The 19,809-nt window shown below is 37.0% G+C and overlaps 1 protein-coding gene across 3 annotated transcripts in view; it reads right to left on the bottom strand.

Annotated features, from left to right (window-relative positions):
- The window catches only part of LOC111864934 (proto-oncogene tyrosine-protein kinase ROS), a 133,100-nt gene that overhangs the window by 29,869 nt on the left and 83,422 nt on the right, over positions 1–19,809 (bottom strand). For all 3 annotated transcript variants that reach the window (XM_023852564.2, XM_023852565.2, XM_023852566.2), the window contains exons 10-23: positions 19,286–19,483; positions 17,589–17,908; positions 16,482–16,801; positions 13,846–14,046; positions 12,201–12,390; positions 10,576–10,737; positions 8,725–8,886; positions 7,616–7,797; positions 6,545–6,751; positions 5,614–5,802; positions 4,804–5,073; positions 3,187–3,392; positions 1,680–1,787; positions 1,178–1,374 (exon numbers count right to left, since the gene is read on the bottom strand). In XM_023852564.2, the coding sequence (XP_023708332.1) occupies positions 1,178–1,374; positions 1,680–1,787; positions 3,187–3,392; positions 4,804–5,073; positions 5,614–5,802; positions 6,545–6,751; positions 7,616–7,797; positions 8,725–8,886; positions 10,576–10,737; positions 12,201–12,390; positions 13,846–14,046; positions 16,482–16,801; positions 17,589–17,908; positions 19,286–19,483 (2,912 nt within the window). The remainder of the gene's footprint in view (positions 1–1,177; positions 1,375–1,679; positions 1,788–3,186; positions 3,393–4,803; positions 5,074–5,613; positions 5,803–6,544; positions 6,752–7,615; positions 7,798–8,724; positions 8,887–10,575; positions 10,738–12,200; positions 12,391–13,845; positions 14,047–16,481; positions 16,802–17,588; positions 17,909–19,285; positions 19,484–19,809) is intronic.

The raw sequence follows: 19,809 nt of genomic DNA, 5'->3' as shown, positions 1-19,809 counted from the left end.
GGAGGGGGAGGGGAGCGCTGACTAACCCGCCGCATCACTGCTGGTGGGGGGGGGTTCTCCTTTGCGCAACATGTCACAATATTTCAATAGAAATCAACTGAAATATATTCTGCTAATTAACATGACATATCAGTGCAGTTGTCAGTGTCACTGAAATTTATATAAATATTAGCAATAAATTAATGGCTTCATTCTAACCCTTTCATTATCTATGTTTCATGTCATCGGCATAACATTTTGGAGAGAAATTGTTCACATATTGACAAATTGAATAAATATAAGTAAATATGGCCCAGTTATTATTGTTATCACCACAACATCTCAATCAAGTGAAACAAAGTTGTAAGATTGTCTTGACAGCTGTAGTCTCTTTTTCTGTTGTTGTCCATCATCATACACTTATTATTCTATATTCTAACAACTGTTGAGGTTATGGAGCATGGAATGAGCATTTATTGTTCATTTTCATCACCGACCTCTGTTCCAAACCAAATGAAACCTGTCCAAACTCCCTCACCCTTGTTGTTATAATATTTTAATAGTTTGTGGTGAACAGTACAAATTGTAATGTTCTTCATTATATAATTTTTACAAACTTTTCTTATGATTATGGTCTTCTGGGATGTAATGGCATGTATTCACATTTACATATTTGTTGTTTATTTAAGGATACTGTCTGTATCCCAGCACTTGCCTGGAGGGATGAGGAAAATCATAAACAAGCAACTGTCATAATATCCAGTTTCAGCTCAGACTCAAACCAGCCCCCCCCCCAAATACTCGTAAAAGTCTGGAGTGTTTCTGCTTGAGCAAACCTGTTTAGTGACACCATGTAGTTTTTTTTTAGGTAGATGGAAACATTTTCGGTAGTTTTGTAGATAGGTACAAATATTTCAGGGGAGTGTACTACCTCCATCTTGAGGGAAGATGGAGACAGTGTATTCTTCTTAAATATTAGTAGCTATTTATCAATCTACATGGTGTCACATCCCAGAAAACTGTGATGTTAACAGTCACTGATAGAACCTCAAATATAGTATAATTTCCTATTGGTTCATCTATCATAAGGCCAAGTACCCTCCTCAGCACTGAGTTCTTAATCACTCTTGGCACGTGTTCCTCTTTCACAGTGACAGACCACATTTTGCACTCATAGCAGTAACATAAAACAGTTTACCTGCTTCTGTATTTGTAGTAGCATTGACCACAACAGTACATAAACAACCATTTTCCTCTGTTAGATAAACATGATTCTCCTGACCATCCACCCATAGAACCTGAATATTTGCTGGATCAGACTGATCAATTGTCATTGCTTTTCCAACATATGGATTCATAGGGCAGTTGCATTCACTTGCTGACAAACTGTCTCTCCTGAAACATTACAGTATGTGGAATGAAACATCAGACCCAGCAGGAATACACAAGAAACATAAGGATTGGATATTTTCTAAGAAATTTTAAATTCACATTCAAGCCTCATGTAAAGTAGAGGTAAGACTTGACCAATTCATATCAGAATGAAATTCACCCTACAATCTCTAGCACATACTTCTAAAATCCATCAAGTGACTCCAGATGCAAAACATGCACATGAAAAACACATACATCCCTATTAAGAATCAAGTTAATTTCATGCAACTAAATGCATAAGAAGCATTGTATGAGAACAGGTATACCTTTTCCTATGGTTGCTTCTGAAAAATGGTCGTATCATAGTTCCATCAGTTCTGCTTGTCATGAGATAACCCATTCCACTTTTATTCATCTCAATCCAAAATAAAGTGCTGGAAAGTTTTGAAGAAATATGATCATAAGATATGTTTCATTGCTAATCATTACATTACAGAATATTTAATTCACATACAACAGTATTCACATCATTTGCATCATGCAGACTTACATATCTGACATCCATACATGCTGCATTAAATGGTAAATCATGAATTAGTATTATATGTCACATTATTGATTCTGATATTCATATCAATATTTGCCAGTGCAAAATGTTAATAAACAGGGCTTCTTCTCATAGTACATATCATACTGACAACCGTTTCATAAAAGAACACAAATATGAACTAGAGATAAAAGTTTGTTTGTAAAATATTAAAAAGTATTAAAATCTATATGCAGACTATGTGTTGGTTGGATTTACAAGTGAAATTTGACATTGCCTTTTGTGGAATTTTAAATGTTTATTTTTTATAAGAAAAGCTTAAAGAACTACCACCTCCATTTTGTCACACCTGAACACCGAGAACTTTCTTCTGAGAAGAAAATTGCTGTTAACTGATCAGCTTACTTTGACAGCTGTAAGACTTTGATTTTAGCTACTCTGATAGCCATGAAACATGACCAGATGGAAATGGAAACAGAAACAGTTTATTTACTGAGGAAATTTTGCTGAAGTTCACCTATAGAGAATTTTTGTGATAATTTCAATGAATTTATTTTGATATCTTGGGAGTTATTTTATGTGGGTATTTTGAATATACAGGATCAAATAGGTTGTTAATTAAGATGGTAAAGGCAATTTGATATTTTTTATGAAATCCAAGAGAAGCAAACAGACTAAAGGGTGCCATCATCTCTTGATGTGTTCATTCTGCTTCTCAAAACACTCGTTGCACTGGACCACCTGCCTGTTGACATGGTCTAGCAAGAACATTTCAGTTCTCCTGAAGTCAAGGATGCACTCCTCTTTTCATGTCTTAAAAATCACAATCCACATAATGCTTCTCGTAGTGGTCTAAATATAATAGTCGCATGGTGTGAGGCCTCAAGTATAGAGTGGATGAGAGAGAAGCCCAGATTTAAGTTTTTGAGCCATTTTGACAAAACACTGAGTCATAGCATAATGCTTGTCAATAGTACAATCAGAAACTAGAGAAGACATGTTAACAGTTAGATCCTGTGAGATACGCTAAACATACTGGAAACCCAGGTCATGTTTAAACTTGTCTTGTATTCAGTATACTTGATGTTGGGGGCTCATCCTGACATTTTTGCAGGCTTTTGTATAATAATAAGATCCATGTTTTGAATTGCCTTCACATTATACAACTAGTTTATTGGTTAAATATACAAATTAAGATAAATCTACAAATAATTTTATTATGCTACATACCCACCAGTGTCCTGCACCAAATGACATAGTAATAGCAACATGAAGAACTTTCTAACCTTTTAAAAGGAGATATGTCAATGCTGTGGATGAACTTGGGTCTTCTAACAACTTTGGAAGGGTATGTTACACCTTTTTCTGCCTGGTTCAAATCTAGTCGATAAATAGTTGAACCAGGGATTTTGTCATCAATTTCAGACCAGTAGATATACCTTCCTACCCAGTCTACAGCAATACTTAATCCAGTACTGTTCAGAGTCACAATCTGCAAACACAGTGTTTAGCATTGTGAAATTGTACAAGTTGAAAGATAATCTATTCTAATGTCAATGTTTAACTCTCTTCCAGCCAGTAACCCAACTGAGCTGATGGAGTAAGTTCTGTTATGCATCCTATAATGAGATACAGCTGATGCTTAGAGGCTGCCTTGTTTTATATATACATTACACTCTCATGACCAAATGTTATAGTGATGTGTTTAGACTTTCTACAACACAATCGGCAGGTACCCAGTTTGAATCTCAACCTAGCATCAGGCTTTTCTGACAGGTATTATGTGGCATTCCTCAGCATTCTGGAAAAGTACTGTAAGAGTGCAGTATCCTCACACAGACATGACCTCCTTTGTTCATTTCCTTCCACACACACACACAAAGACACTCTAACTTTCCTCATGGGATTTTAAATACACATATTCAAGACAACAGTACCAAGGGATGCAATCTCATTTCATGCTAGAATTATCAATCAGTCACTCAGTCTGTCAATGCATGGGATAATTGATTTTCCATGTTTTCTTTACTATGTTCATTTATTTGTTTATGGTGTATTTTAATGACTGTCAGTAACTCAGACTGTTTAGCATCATACGGTAATATTAGCACTCGTTTAACTGGACAGGACGTGAAAGGAAATGGTCAGGGCTTCATTTGAAGTGTTGTCTTGACATCTGCCTGCAGGGACCGAGAAAGACAAGAAGAAACCTTAGTCAGGACAGTCAGTGAACTGGCTGTTCTGCTGCTAATCTTGAGCAAGGGAGTCTTTCTTATATTTGTCAGTTCTCGCATAGCAATAAAAGATTTAAGATTATGTACTAGACTGGAGATTTTCAAAGCAATGGATTTTATGATTACAGAATTTTGAGATGTGACACCACTTTGTCTGATACTTATCTATTAGGCTATAGGGATCCATAACCAGAAGAACACAACCTTAATGGAGCACAGAGTTTATAATGTTTCATATACTGCATAGTCTTGTCTCTGTTTTACACACTCTTACAGATCCTCTGTCTGAATTTTGTATTTTCTCAATATTGGGTGTTGTCAAATTTTAAGCATGTCAAGCCTCCAGTCATTTAGTACTGTTGGGGTGGTTTAAAGAAAACAGTATGAGATGAGTATAACAATAATTCCTGCTTTTAAAGTCCCAAGGGAGTAGATCAGCTGGGTACAGAAGGTAGAATTGAAATAGATCTTAGAGAAATAGAGTGCAAATATATGAACTGAAATGGTTCGGGACAGAGTCCAGTGATAGGCACTTGTAAACACATTGAGTAACTTTTTGAGTTCAACAGAGCAGAGAACCTGTTGTCCAGCCGAGGAATTATAAAATTTCTTGCAAAACTGCACCATAATACAAGAAGTTGCAACTCACAAGTTCTTAATGCTACATACCTTAGATCTACTTTTACCATCAAGGGTATAACTCAGCAACTCCTGCATTTCATTTAACCAGAAGAATCTGTTTTCAAGACTGATGAATGCTAAATCTACAGGGGGTCCACTGCTCCGTGACAAAGTCTGATTTTCGTGCTTATCACAGTCGGTGATCTTCACAGCGTCAAAAGTGGAAAGAAGCAGCTTAGGTACTGGCACTTCTACATCTGTATCAGCTCGCACAGGATCTGTCAGTGCTCCATTGCCAACCCTTGTATATGCCTGGACCTAATTTGCAGGGGTAGAAATATTTCAAACTTTATTAGCAGCTGGAAAATGTAACCATTCTTCATTCAGTTTGCTTAAGTAAAGTTGATCTGCTTGTTTCTTATGTAACATGTGATTAATAAGTTCTTACTTAATGCTTGTAATTATATGTAGGCCTATATTAAAAAAATCTTCTACATGCATCTTTAATAAACTTAAAAATTAATTTAAACAAGAACAGAACATTAAACACTTTAATGCATACAAATTAATGTGCTGCTAAAAAACTAAACACTGCCTTATTCTTATTTGTCATTAAATTCATATCATCAAAATCAAAGATGTGCCATCACACATCTTTTATATTACTTATTGTCAAAGCATTTCATGGGATAAGCCTTATAACCAAGCAGATTACTTTATGTGTTGTACAATATATGGTCTCTGTGCATGTGTTAGAGTGAAGAACTAATATGTTTTTTCTAGAAAAGTGGCGCCTCACATATATAATTATGAATGACATTTAGCAGAATTCAATAACTCAGTGTTTAATAGCTGTACCTGAAAGTAATATGTTGAATTCCGTGACAAATTGAACGCAGTGAACTCCAGCTTGGTGGCATCCATGTTCAGTGAGTCACATATGTGAATGTAAGTTCCATGTAATGAGTACCAGCACTTTACTTTATAACCTTCAACAATACCATTAGAATGCTTGGGGGGATCCCATCTGAACACAGCCATTACATCCTATGGAGAAAAAACTTATTCAGCTGGCAAAACATAAGGTAAATAAAAGATACATTGTCCCTAACCATTTTTTTTATTGCTAGTGGGGTGGGACTAAGTCCCTTGTACTGCAGCCACTTATGGCCTATTGTACCAGCCCCAGATGATAGGTGAGGGTGATTGTGGAGCAATTTGTGGAATGAAGATTGGCAGGGGAAACCGAAGTACTCGGAGGAAACCTGCCCCAGCGCCACTTTGTCCACCACAAATCCCAATTGACCAGACCCAGAATCGAACCCGGGCTGCCGCGGTGGGAAGCCATCGACTAACTGCTAGTCTCTAACCATTACTTCAAACAGAAGTATATGATGAGAGGAGATAAAGCTCCACATATTCTTAACATCAAAACCAGGTGTAGGTGAGAAGTCAGCTTTACACTCTGGCTACTTTAATCCTCACAAAGTAGCACCTGGTGTATACTGGATGGGAAACTTGATGGGAACCACAATTAGCCTCGATGTGGTGTGAAAAAAAATAATACTTTGCACCTGCTAAGAATAGAGCCTTAGCCATCCAGCCCTTTTGAGCCACTCTGGCGACTGAGCTATCACAGCTCCAAAAATAATCCCTGAGTCAGAGAATCGTATCCTAAAGGCATATAAGGAGCATTAAGATATGTTCCACACTTTCTTAACCTTGGCACGGGATTTGTTCATGCTTCGCATGGTTTAGAATAATTAAAGTACTAATTATTACCACATACCTGATATTTTCTCACTGGGTTCCTTGAGTATGAAACAAATACACGTGGATTTGTAGGTTCAGTAGGTACTGAAGGGGGTGAGTGTATGACTGCCCGAACCTGAGGTGATGCACCCCAGTATGTGAAAACTTTAATTGTTATCTGCAGTTTTGAATATGGAATCATACCTGGATTCCAGTAGTTTACAAATGGCTCGATTGTAACTTTCTGAAACATGAAGAATGTTGTAGAAACTGTATATCTCTGTGTAAAAGTAAAAAAGTAAAAGTAAAGCTATCCCAGTAAGAGGCCATGAAGGCCCATAGGGTTGTGAGACGTTGAGAGTCTCACGTTATATAGACAGTCAGCTCAAAGACAGCAGTAAGCTTGTCAGCCTTACGTGCCAGCTGCTACTCCCCAGGAAAATTATTTAATTAATTCCTGGTTCTCATTTCTGTTAGAGGGTCAGTCCACCCCAGGGCCAAAGTGCAGCTGGAAGGATTAAGTCAATTAAAAAAATCCAATGACCTCATCGGGACTTGAACCCGCGACCTTCCGGTTTGTAGCATAGCTCCTCAACCAACTATGCTACCACATGCCCCTGTATATCTCTGTGTACATATTAGTAACTTAGAGGGTTGTGTCAGCTTTCCATCCATTAATAAACAATGTAGTCCCTGGGTGTAATTTGCTTGAGCTAACTGAATGACTTTCAAATTTTATGAGTGAGCAGTATGTCCATCCAAAAGTAACACCTTATTCTGTGTAGTTTGTTTAACACATTAAATAAAATGGTAGTATCTTAAAATAGTCTCAAATGCTTACTTCTGCGTCCTTCTTACCTCTTTATTCTTGGTAATGGCACAAGAAAACTATGCAGCTAATACAATACTATTGAACAAAGCAAAGAACAAAAATATTTTATGTTATAGGTGATTCGAAGCAACTGTTTTTAAAGTCTCTCTCCCTCTGCTTCTCAAAATATGTTGTTAAATAATAAACTCTGTCTTAATCAGAATGTGTTATGAATTAATTCTCTCTCTCTCACACACACAGACTAGGGCTCATATTAACTAATTTCAAAGCACTTACTGGTTCAGAAAAATCCATCTTTGAAAAATCATAAATCTTGACTTCATAAAATACTTGATCATAATTAACATTTGTTACTGGATCCCATTTAATAAAAAACTGGTCCCATGTTCCTGTGATCTGAAGGGAAGACAGACGAACTGGCTCAGGGATAACATTAACATCCTCAGCAAAGCTCATATCTGCAAGAAACGAATACATTCTACATACAATTCTGAATAGGAAAGATGTCAGACAAATGTTTACTTCAACAGACCTTCCTATATTGTATTATCACATGACAAATAACTTTACGTGGGTCTCAGATTTAGCGAATTTTTATTTAACATTCACTCTTGCACACCGTACAATTATTATCACTTGCAATATCACTTGGCTTCTGGCCCAGTACTCTAATACTCTAATGTGACGTCTCAACTATCCTTGGCCGTGGTTGGATCTCAAGTGTCTCTGGCGGCGGCTATCCCAAGATTGTCTCCTTCTCGATACTCAATTACTCTGTACTTGTCGTAAGCTCTGCTTATATTGGAGTTATGCAGACTGGATACCAGACACCATTCTTCATGGTTCAGTTACCGCTGTTCAGACAGTCCGTTGTTATGGGAACGCTTCTTATAGAATACATGGTTAACGTGTTTCGTCTCATCCGATGTTACTCAACAACATTTCATTGCTACGATTTGTCACTGCGGCAACTCCACAATTTCCATGTATTCGTTGTCGTGGAAGTGTCCGTTCTGATTGTAGCGATTGTCACAGTGATGGACGTAAGGTAACACGTCACATTATTGTATTGTATTGTATTCCTATAGGTTTCTATTAAATGCTCTGTAATTAGCCTATCCTGTTTTTTTGGGTATACCAAAGCCAGTGAGAATATGTGCAATACTTCCTTCCTAATTCAATCACAGACTTTCTTGAACTCTGTAATTGTACTGTGCCATTGTACTCCCATTTCTTTTCCAGTACCACACAAATGTAGAATATCAGATCTATGGTTGATCTGTTATGTCAAAATCCTCACTGATGATCCCTGATTTGTCTGTGTGCAATGTTCATAAGATATCTCATAGAAAAAAGTGAAAACATCAATTTTGTTGCCTATTTACTTGGGTACTGATGCAGAACAGGATCCAAAACAGCTACCATATTGAGACCTGAGAGGCTTGTTCCACTGATAACTGCAGCATTCTGTCCATTCAAATCTCCTATCACAGCATTTCTGTCATCTTGTAACCACAGCAGATGGTCACTAAAATAGCACAGAGGTCCTGAAAAGAAAGAGATTGAATTGATATCAGACTGAAATATGTATGATAGTCAAGTAAATGATTAATTTACTGCTTTGGCCTTCAGGAATAAGTTACACTAAATGTTTAAGATTTTCCAACATTTTGGCAATCAGTGCCATTGTCATCTTCAGGGTTAGCTTTCATGGATGGTTTTTGAAGCCCTTATATCTGGCAGTGGTTGCTGAGTGGAAAGTGAAGTCAGCATGCTAACTGCAAACATCTTTTGCTGAGCTTATTATGTAAGATTGTATTGTGTAATTGTGTAAAGGGCATTTATATGAATCAGTCTTTTGATGTTAGGATTTAGTAAATTTAATGATGTAGCAGAATGTTTAGTACATGAGTAAGACAGACATATGGCAATTAAAGTTAGAAGGGAGGAAGACATTAAGGACTGATTGAGGAAAGAAGAGAGTATGTGACTGATTCACAAGACTTTCGACAGTGCTGTTTCAACTGGAGGTGACAAATAACCAATCATATTGGATCATGAAAGATAAATAGATAAGTGTATGTGTAGGAAGTTTACTGGCATTTGCCTGGAGAGATGGAGGAAAAACCATAAGAAAGTTATGTAGGATTTGAGGTTCTTACAGCAATGAAACATTCTCTTTTCTGGAATATAATGCCATGAAGTCTGTTGAAAGTCAATCAATGTTTTGGAGGAACATGTCACCTCCATATTCAGGGTCAAAGAATTAGCCAAGCAAGAAACCAATGCAAAGCAGGTAGCAAGCTTGCTGGTTCCTTGCTTTGCTAATTCCTCGACCCTGAAGATGGAGAGAATATGTTCCTCTGAAACGTCAGGCCTCTCTCAATGGCATATGTAGACAGGAAATGTTACATATTACTGATTGATTTTGCTTATAGACTTAGGTATTTTATCTTGTCTTGTACTAAAAGGGAAAAAACATACGGGTAATAAAACTGTTTGTTAAAATTGACTGTATAAAATATAAATAAAATGAAAGTGGTACCACAATGGAGCAGAAATTGTGTAGAGTCTCTTTGTGAGTGATTCTGGAGATATTAATGATGTGGTACTGAGAGGTGGATGTAAGTTAGCTGCAGGCTAAGTGTTCCGTTGTTTTGCTATCCTGCCTCATAGTGATGAAGTTGATGATATGATGCTCAAGTAGAGTCTTAACAGACAATTTGATATATATTTTACATTTTAGTACCAGACTAAACCTTAGCCCATAAGCCACGCTATTCAAAAACATATAAGACTTCCTCTTCACATATTTTACTGAAAAAAAAAAAAGGTCTGATAATAGAATAAGACGTTCCAAAACATGCAACCTTTCGGAGCATTACAAATGAAGCTGTTGTCTGACTGAACTTCTTAGCACGTATTTTATATGATGTTGCACCAGTATGATTGGTAGGAGTGAGTTAATAAGGAGTTGAGTGAGGAAGGACAAAGGAAGAAGTGGGACAGGTAGGAAGTCAAGAAGAAAATAAAGGTGGAATTGAGGAAGGATTTTGACAGTCCATTTTGGTGTATTTTCCCCATATTTCCTTTGAAGATTTGAAGAGAACCTCAAAAAAAAAAAACTCTCATGATACCCAATATCTGGATCAAGATTTGAACCCAATACCTGAATGTGAAATAGAAATGCTAACAATGTAACTGTGATATTCAATCACATAAATTACAACTGTTACCTTGCATATGAGGATGCTGCAGGCTCATCTCCTTTATAGGATATATCTCCTCTCCATGGGGAATTTCTTCAGCAGTTGGAGCCTGAAAAAGTGTGGATCCTTCAAAGCTTCTTACTATCCAGTACACAGCTCTCTGATCGACATCCAGTGTCAGCCCCATTACTATCAACAGTCACAATAAAACTCATATTCATGTGCTTTCCCTCACAATGGAGACTAGACGTTTTAATTCACAATAATTAAAACTGATTTTGTCATTGGAATCTGAAGGTGTAATATCACTAATGCAAAAGAACACCACTGGACTTAAAACCTCAACCACTTTATCCACTGCAAATTACAAAACTCTGTTTCATTGAGGTCCAAATTAATATTGTTATGATATGTAAATCCACTGCTAAGCAACGCCCAAAATGTGGCCAGCAATACTGGCACAGTATTTTCTTTGTGTCCTCGGTGACATCATACAGCAGTGGGTAGCAGTCATGTGACATGGGCCGAATGTGTGCCACCTTGTCGTTCTCAAGAGGAGGGTTCTTGAATGTTGTTCTGTATGTGTTTGTGGCCTTCTGTGTTGTTTTTTTTTTCATAATATTATTAATGTGACAGACCAGAATGAAACAAATCTAAAACATAGATACAATTTGTATGTTTTGAACTGAAAAGTTAGAGAAAAGGAGATGCTGAAAAAATGTGATGTTTTATCTGACAAATTTCATATAACAGACAATTAGTAATATCTGGTGGAAATTATACATGGAGACAAATCGCTAACTTGTTGCAAAGTTAAGAATGTGTGGAGTTAGACCTCCACTCATAAATCTTCATGATGTGGGGTTTATACCTTTTACTGTGCTTAACAGTTGACTGTGGTGGTGAAAAGACAATAACCTCCCAACATATATAAATGCACACATATATTGCTGTTGGAACTTCTGTGAATTTATCTCTCTACATAACAACAATCAATAACAACTTAATGTCAGAACTTAAATAGCATTAATTTAAAAAAAAATTATGATCTGTTTGATTATCTGTATGAATCAGTTCACAACATTTTATCTGTCTTTTTCCTGTGCACTCTATAGGTGACTAATGAACTCCATGCACCAAAGTCCTTACTGAGAAACTGATCATTGCTCATGTAACAGACACATTTCCAGCCTTTTTAAGGAACATGAAGATTCATTACCTTGTTCATAAGATCCCACCACTGGAGACTATTCTAAGTTAGCTGAGCCCAATCCACACCCTATTTCCCTTCTTTTTTCCCCCCCATTTTTATATTACACTTGCATTTATGTCCAAGCAGTCTCTTCAACTCTATGACTGATGTAAGCTAAAACAGTGGAATTTACAACCAATATCAATATAATTACTAAAAGAGAGGAAACTGAAAAACCCATTAATGTAAATAACTACATTGATTTTCTGCTTACCAATTCTCAAAATCAGCTGGCCTCAAATGATCAGGTGACCATATCTTTCAAGCCCCACTCATGGTAATTAACAATTAACATTTTCTAGTAGGTTTATACTATGCTATCACCACCTCCACTGCTGAGAACTTTCCAACATTCTTATGCAAGCTAAAGGCCACTGTAAAGCAACAGGAGTGTACTCACCTTGCTTTCCTGAAAACAGCTCTGCTGGGTAATATGTCCGTCTGTTCTTGCCATTTAGCCTTGCACACTCGACTGCATGGCCCGTTGACCAATATATATATGCTTGAATTGCATCAATGTTTAATTCTTTAGCTACTGTGAGTATGGGGAGTGGTTCTTGCTGGGTACCATTAAGGTTCCCTCGAGTAATCTACAAGAAGAAAGTTTACTTTAATGGCTGGTATTATCAATGGCTCATAATATAAGGGGCTCTTTGATGTTAAATCAAAGAATGTCAGGTGCAGTAAGCTAAGTGGAGTAGTAAGACAGATGTTTCACATTTGCAATATTGATATATTTAAAATAATTTGTTTTGCATATCTTCATTCTATTATGAAATATGGAATAATTTTGGGGGGGGGGGCAATGTGTGTAACAGTAGAGTAATATTTGGTTTACACATGAAAATTACTGGAATTAGAGCAGGTGCCAAATCTAATATTTCATGTCAATGTATATTTGAGTGATTAGGAATTCTGCCACTTCTGTGTTAATATATATATATATATCGCTTAATTTAATTTAATTTCATTTATTGCATTCATAGATCAATCATTGGTACAAGACCACAAGATGTAGAACTTTGTCACAGAATATACAATGTATATCATAAGCAATAGCAAAACGACATACATCTCACAACATGCATACATACATATATACAGGATGTCCCAGGAGTTTGGTGCCATATTTCAGGAGCATACTGAGGGTTCCCTATAGAATAACTTTGAAATAGGAACCCATGTCCACAAACGTAAAATAGCTCCTGAAGTATGGCACCAAACACCTGGGACACTCTGTGTATATATATACAACAAGCCATCATAAAATAAATGTTGTCAATTATGTATACAATATCTGTAATTAAAATAAATCTACAAGAACATAAAGCCAATTACAGAAGTATATAATAAAACAATAAATCAATTAATGAATTTTATCATGAAGAAACAGGAGCATTTTAAAATAAATTCATTAATACACAGTCTTTAATACGAGCAACTTTCATATGCCAATTGCTGACCATGCTTGCTTCCAGAAACGTGCACTTTTTGCTGGTATCAAAATTTTTAATAATTTAACTTGTAGTATTACCAACATTATGAATGAAAAGGAGCATTTTAAATTTATATTAAAATTTCACTTAAATACACATGCCTTTTATTCTGTTGGTGAATATTTAATATTTGGAAACAATTTATAATCTATGATAAAGGCCCTATTTATGTAGTTATTTCATATTTATATAATGTATTTGCACTCATTGACTGTATTATGCTTCTAAATGTGTTATGGCTTATTCTGTGTCCTACAGTCATGTTTGTCATCTGCCAAATTCTAGATCTAAGGAAGGTAACTTTGTACATGTGTGTGTCTGTGGGGCAGTGTGAGGGTTATGATGTGGCATTAGGGGCAGTGTGGGTTATGAATGTATGGGGTGGTGTGGGAAATGGTGTGTGTGTGTGTAAACACACGTGTATGTATTTACATAACAGTAACAAAAATTCTGGTTTATTGTGTATGTGGGATTGTCGAGGTTCTAATAGACAACCACTTCGGAAAGTTTTGCGGGCCACGTATGTGGGATGTTCCCACATATACATACCAGTTGTTGTTTTGGATTTGACCAGTAGAGTTTCTTTCCTATCCAGTCTACAGCAATGCTGCCAACTGAATCCATCTCCCTCAGGTGTCCTGTATCATGGGTTGTGAGATTGTACCAGTACACATGAGTTGTGTTTGTGACAAGATATAGTTTGTCCTTGTACCAGGCTATGTCACTGATATGGTAACTGCCATGCATATCCTATAGAACAAGAGAAATAAACCCATAATAACTCAGAGAATTGTTTCTGGACTTAGTGGATTGGTGTATGAAACTTGGTCTTTGACATTAAGGGAGGAACATAGACTGAAGATGTTTGAGAACAGGGTACTGAGGAGAATATTTGACCAAAGAGGAATGAAATAATAGAAGGTTGTAGAAGAATGAATAAGGAAGGGTGTTATAACTTTTACTTTCCACCAAGCATAATTAGAATGATCAAGTCAAGGAGAATGAGGTGTGCAGGTCATGCAGCATGCATGGGATGAAGAGGAATGCATGTAGGATTTTGGTGGGAAAGCCAGAAGGAAAGAGACCACTAGGAAGGCTAGATGGGAGGATAATATTAAAATGTGTCTTAGAGAGAGATGATGGACTGGTATGGACTGGATTAATCTGACTTATGATAAGGACAAGTGGAGGGCTCTTGAGAACACAGTAATGAACCTTTATGTTCCATAAAACGTTGGGAAATTCTTGAGTGGCTGCACCACTGGTGGTTTCTCAAGAAGGGCACAGCTCTGTGGAGTTAGTTAGTTTAGTTAGTGGGGTAATGTAGTGGTGGCACTTAAGACTTGCATCTGGAAGGTACCTGATTAAATGATTTCTTATCATGTCATGTATCATTGTTTTCCTCAGATTTTTCAAGTGAGTACTGAAATTTATATAAAAGAAAATTGACTACACACTACCGCCTTCAATAGTCCTCACATATTCATATATCACTTTTCCATCTAACTTTTAATTTGATGCATTATCAATTTTTAATAGAAACAGCATCTTAAAAATATATAAATCTATTTGAACAGCTTTTAGTTAGTAATGTTGTTTTGTTGGCTAATGTTTTCAGTTGGTAGTCATGATCTGTCGGGCCTCTGCCTGCTTTGGAGATATTGATGGAATGCACTTGCAAGGCACAGCACCTCTGAGGCAGATTCCTCTGCCCCACAACCTGCAGCATGACATGGGCTTTTGCTTTTCTCCTATTCACAAACTTTTTCTTCTGTCAAAAGTGAAGGAAGGGTAAGACATGCAAAAATATTCAAATTCAGTCTAAGTTTTCTTAAACCTGGAACCTCTTACAGAGAAGTCCACCATCTTGCTCATAGACCATGAGATCACCAGAGTTCAATATTACTACAATAAAATATTTTAAATGTTAAATTAAATAGTTGGCATTATCAGTCACTTGATCTCAGGCAGTCATTGAGTAAAGTTATCCCATGCATATAAATATGCAACCATACAGTGAAGGCATACACTGAGATATGATAGCTCATTTGGTATTGGGGTAGGAACACAGGTTTTTCTCTTCAGAGCCATTCCATGACAAATCAATGCATGATACTGCAATTTTCAGTTACTGAAGCAAGTGAATTTTTCGACATCCAGACCAGCTCTGGAGCCCATCCAGCTTCCATCCAGTGGATGTGAAATGTGGAGCATGAAGCTAGCTGCTCATATCAATCAAATTTTGAGATCTGGAATGTGTAGAGCCTTACACCCATGATTAGGATACTGTATGGGCAAGGGGGGTTTAAGAGCTTATAAGCTGTAAGTAGTAGCCTGCTCTGCTACTTGAACATTTACAATATATTACAAACAACAAGGAAAACTATAACAAGTTTATAAAAGTATGCTGCTTACATTATGTGGAGCATAATTTAATCAGTCACTTTAAGGATTTCATTTATACATACCCTTTCTTTTCTTTATTGCTAGCGGGGTGGGACTAAGTCCCTTGTACTGCGGCCACTTCTGGCATATTGTACCAGCCCCAGATGATAGGTGAGGGTGATTATAGAGCAATTGGTGGAATGAAGATTGGCAGTGGAAACCGAAGTACTTGGAGAAAACCTGCCCCAGCGCCACTTTGTCCACCACAAATCCCACTTGACCAGACCCGGGGTTGAACCCGGGCCGCTGCGGTGAGAAGCCAGAAACTGACCACTTGAGCTATGATGCGGCCAAATACATACCCTTAATAAAAAATTTACATTTTTGGCATGCTTATGTAAACTATGTTATGTCTGTCAAAGTCCAGGATTCACATTTTGTAATTTGTTTGTATTGGGTCTGGGAAAACTGAACACATTTGTTATACTTATACCTACATATATATATCATACACACACACACATATTTTATGTCTTCCCCTACATATAGGATACTCAAGTAACCACAATTTCATGCTGACGGTACTGGAATTCAGGAACACTAGTGTCATCTATTACCACAGACCATATATGAAGTACATGGAGCAGATAAACATCTACACATCAAGTAAATCAGACCACAGTAGACATGACAAATCCTGGCTCATCATAGCGCAGAAAGTTAAACTGTAAGCAAAAGGTTAAAAAATGAAGAAAGAATTCAGAATTATTTTGATAGCAGTAACTTCTAGTTTCACATACCTTTAAGTTTGTATTGTGTATAAGCATCTCTACATTTTCTCCTGTTACATCAGACTTGAGTAATCCCTCAGCAGCAGACCATAATATTGATGGATATTTGTCATCCTGTGGTATTTTTAATGTTTTTCCTCTAAATTCTGAAGACCATGGACCCTTTCCTGAACTTGTATATGCAGCAACTTTTATAACATACTCTGTATTTGGCTTTAAGTTTTGGATGGTGTAAGAAGTTGTATTAACATTCTTTTTGTACACAGTTACACCCACTGTTTCATCTGTAATATGCAGTTCGTATGACCAGCTCTGCCAAGCCCCTTTACCTGAGGGAATAGAAATGCATAAATTACAACATTTATGAAAAGGGAGCCATTTTACATGCTCTTTCATTTATGTATTATGCCATTAGTAAAGCATTGTCTGTCAGCTGTTATTTTGTTGTCTAACTCACATACTAGCACACTAAGTAGCTGTCTAATTTTAGTTTGTTATTACTTCATCCAGCCAGTGATTCAACCAGTTAGTCAATCATTTAATTAACCCATCAGTAAATTTCTAGCTGATTGAGTATCAGTATGTTAAGTATGTCAGTCAATTAGATAGTCCACTGTCAGTCACCATCATTGTTAACGAGTTACTCAGTCACTTAGCCCACCAGCTGATGAGATAATTAAATGGTTTCCAGTCAGATACTGAGTAGATACTGAGTCAAATAGTCAGTAAATTAGTTGATTAACCTTTATTGTCTGATGGATCTTAAAGAAATATAGGATGGGAGGGTGCTAACTGGATTCATCTGGCTCAAGATGGGGACTAGTGATGGGCTTTTGTGAACATGGTGATGAACCTTCAGATTCTACAAAATTAGTTGTTTAATTAAATAATTGTATGGGAATAGGAGGGCTGGCAGCTAGATTGTAACTTAGGACAAGAGTATCAGTATTGAAGAAATGAAACACTTCGCCAACTGGACCCCTGAATGCACTCTTAGAGCAGTGGAATGCATGACCAGTAAAGGTTAATCAGACAGTGAATTGGTTTGTCACCTGGTTAGCGTTAGTTTCAAATTTCATGACAGACATAAAAGATTAAATGCTTTGCTATAATTACCTTGTCCTCCCAACAAGTGAGGCACCTGCCAGGAAGTCTTTGCCAGCTTTGCTCCAAGAATAGCTTGCACATTGGTTGGAGGGTTCACAGGAATGGGTATGGGCTGTGATGTGGGTAAGTTCACACTTACACTCACAAAGGACTTATCTGGCCGGTCAGGGTAAGCATTATGGAAGTAACTGTCATGGAGAGGATGATATTCTTCATACAGCACCTCCTCACCATTGGTCCAATAAAACACGCCATTGGCCATTGCTAAAGATACCACATTCTGAAACATTGGTTGTTGTGTGTTTCCTCGAAGGTCAACTATTTCACGCCTAAAAAGAGAACATGGCCTTGTATGATGTGTTTATCACAATAATAACATCCTGGACAACGTCCTTTGTACTTTTCATTCTAATCACATTGTGTGGTGTTATGATCCCAGGTGATCTAGTAGAAAGGTACCAATGGTTTTGAAGTATATACTGTCCCCATCTTCAAGGTAGAAGTGAGCCAAGCTGGAAAAGTGGTTGGCTATATAGAAACAGAGATAAGAAATTGGTCACAGAAGACAAGAGTGGCCAATCACAGGCAGGGATATAAAACAAGGGACAAGACCCAGATGAACATATAAGAAAAAATGGCCCTGAAAGGGGCAGCTACTCAACAACAAGAGCAAGGGAGAGCCCTTTCAGGGCCACACTCAGTGCTGTCCCCTCTTCCTCATTCCTGGCTCAGACTGGCCAGTCTTGTCCTCATGGCCCATTTCTTCCTCCATTTATATATTTAGTCACTTTCCCGACCTGGTTAATTTTTAACTGGAAGAGGGAACCAATATTCCTCAGAAATGTTGGCTCCTGCTTACCATACTACATGGTGTCATAACCCAGAACACAACAAAAAGAATTTTCACTCCCATGAAACTCTCAAATATTATGTACTTTTCATTTTATTTTATGTACTACAAGGGTTTAGCATTTTGTCCATTTGCTTTATGTGACTTGATATGCAGCGCCTAAAATCTGTCGTATGGTATTACTTTCATAAAATTTCCATAAAGGATAATGTGACTGGTTCATTCATTACACCTCAACTACTTTGTAAACAGTCTGAAATATATTTAATATTTAGACTACAGAAAGAAATGGAATCATCATGCTAGCAGAATGCAGAGAGACATGAGTTCCAAATGAATGATGAAATACAGACAAACTAGAATAAGAAACCAGGATGGCTGTTGAATTAACTATTTGGCTAGGAAGGGCCAACAAACAGCAGATTCCTTGAGAGCTGAATGACAGCAATGATGATTATACAGACATGTTTATTTTTGTTTATATTCATGATAGATGTTTGGTTCTGATGGTCTAAGGGTCAGTGCACAACATAAGTACAAAGAGGGTTCTGGATCAAAGTACAGCAATTACCAATAACAATCAATATAAATAGTATTATATTTCAGCATAATGCCAAAAGTTCACCAGAAGATGTGAGTACAATGAAATTCTGAAATGCTTTGTGTATTTAAAAGGCATCAGACAATGAAAAATGGCTAATTATCCAATTTTGTCTATAATCACATGAAACTATAATTTTTGTAATCACAGTCATTATAAAGATGGGATCAAATTATGGAAAATAACTCCAACATTTTGATGTGAATAAAAGGTGGTAACTGCCCAGTGCTTTCCATGTAATTAACAAGAACTCACCCATCCAGTGACACAGAGACAACAGTGTTCTGAGAATGGTTTGCAACTAAGAGCCGAAAGTTTGTGTGGTCTGCCGTGAATGCTCCGAGGTTAGGATCTTCCAAAATGATATCTGGCCGAACTTCATGTTTCACTCCATTGCTGATATCATGTAGGTCCAGCCGGTACATGGTGCCTTGGATTACCCAGAACAAATACCTGCAAGAAATCAAAAAACAATTAATGACAGCATTCTTTTTACTGTTGTTTTCACCTGGAGTGTACATTTCCTCTGTGACAGGTCTGATTTTTTGTCTGGATTTTAAAATTGTCACAGTTTGTTGAAAATCTTATGAGGTTTGGGATTCTGATGGTGGTGACAAGATTTTCTTTTCGGATATGATGCGATGTAATGTAGTGTGTACCAGAATATCAGCAACAGTCTTCTAGGCTATATGGCATAACATCCCAAAAGATATTGATTTTACTAGTAACAGAAACTCTCCCTTCCACATACAGATATCATGTTCATGGCACAGAGAACA

Source organism: Cryptotermes secundus, unplaced genomic scaffold (genome assembly GCF_002891405.2).
Source record: "Cryptotermes secundus unplaced genomic scaffold, Csec_1.0 scaffold62, whole genome shotgun sequence".
NCBI classification, from domain to species: Eukaryota; Metazoa; Arthropoda; class Insecta; order Blattodea; family Kalotermitidae; genus Cryptotermes; species Cryptotermes secundus.
The sequence above is the reverse complement of the archived record's forward strand: the minus strand, read 5'-3'. Positions and strand labels throughout refer to the sequence as shown.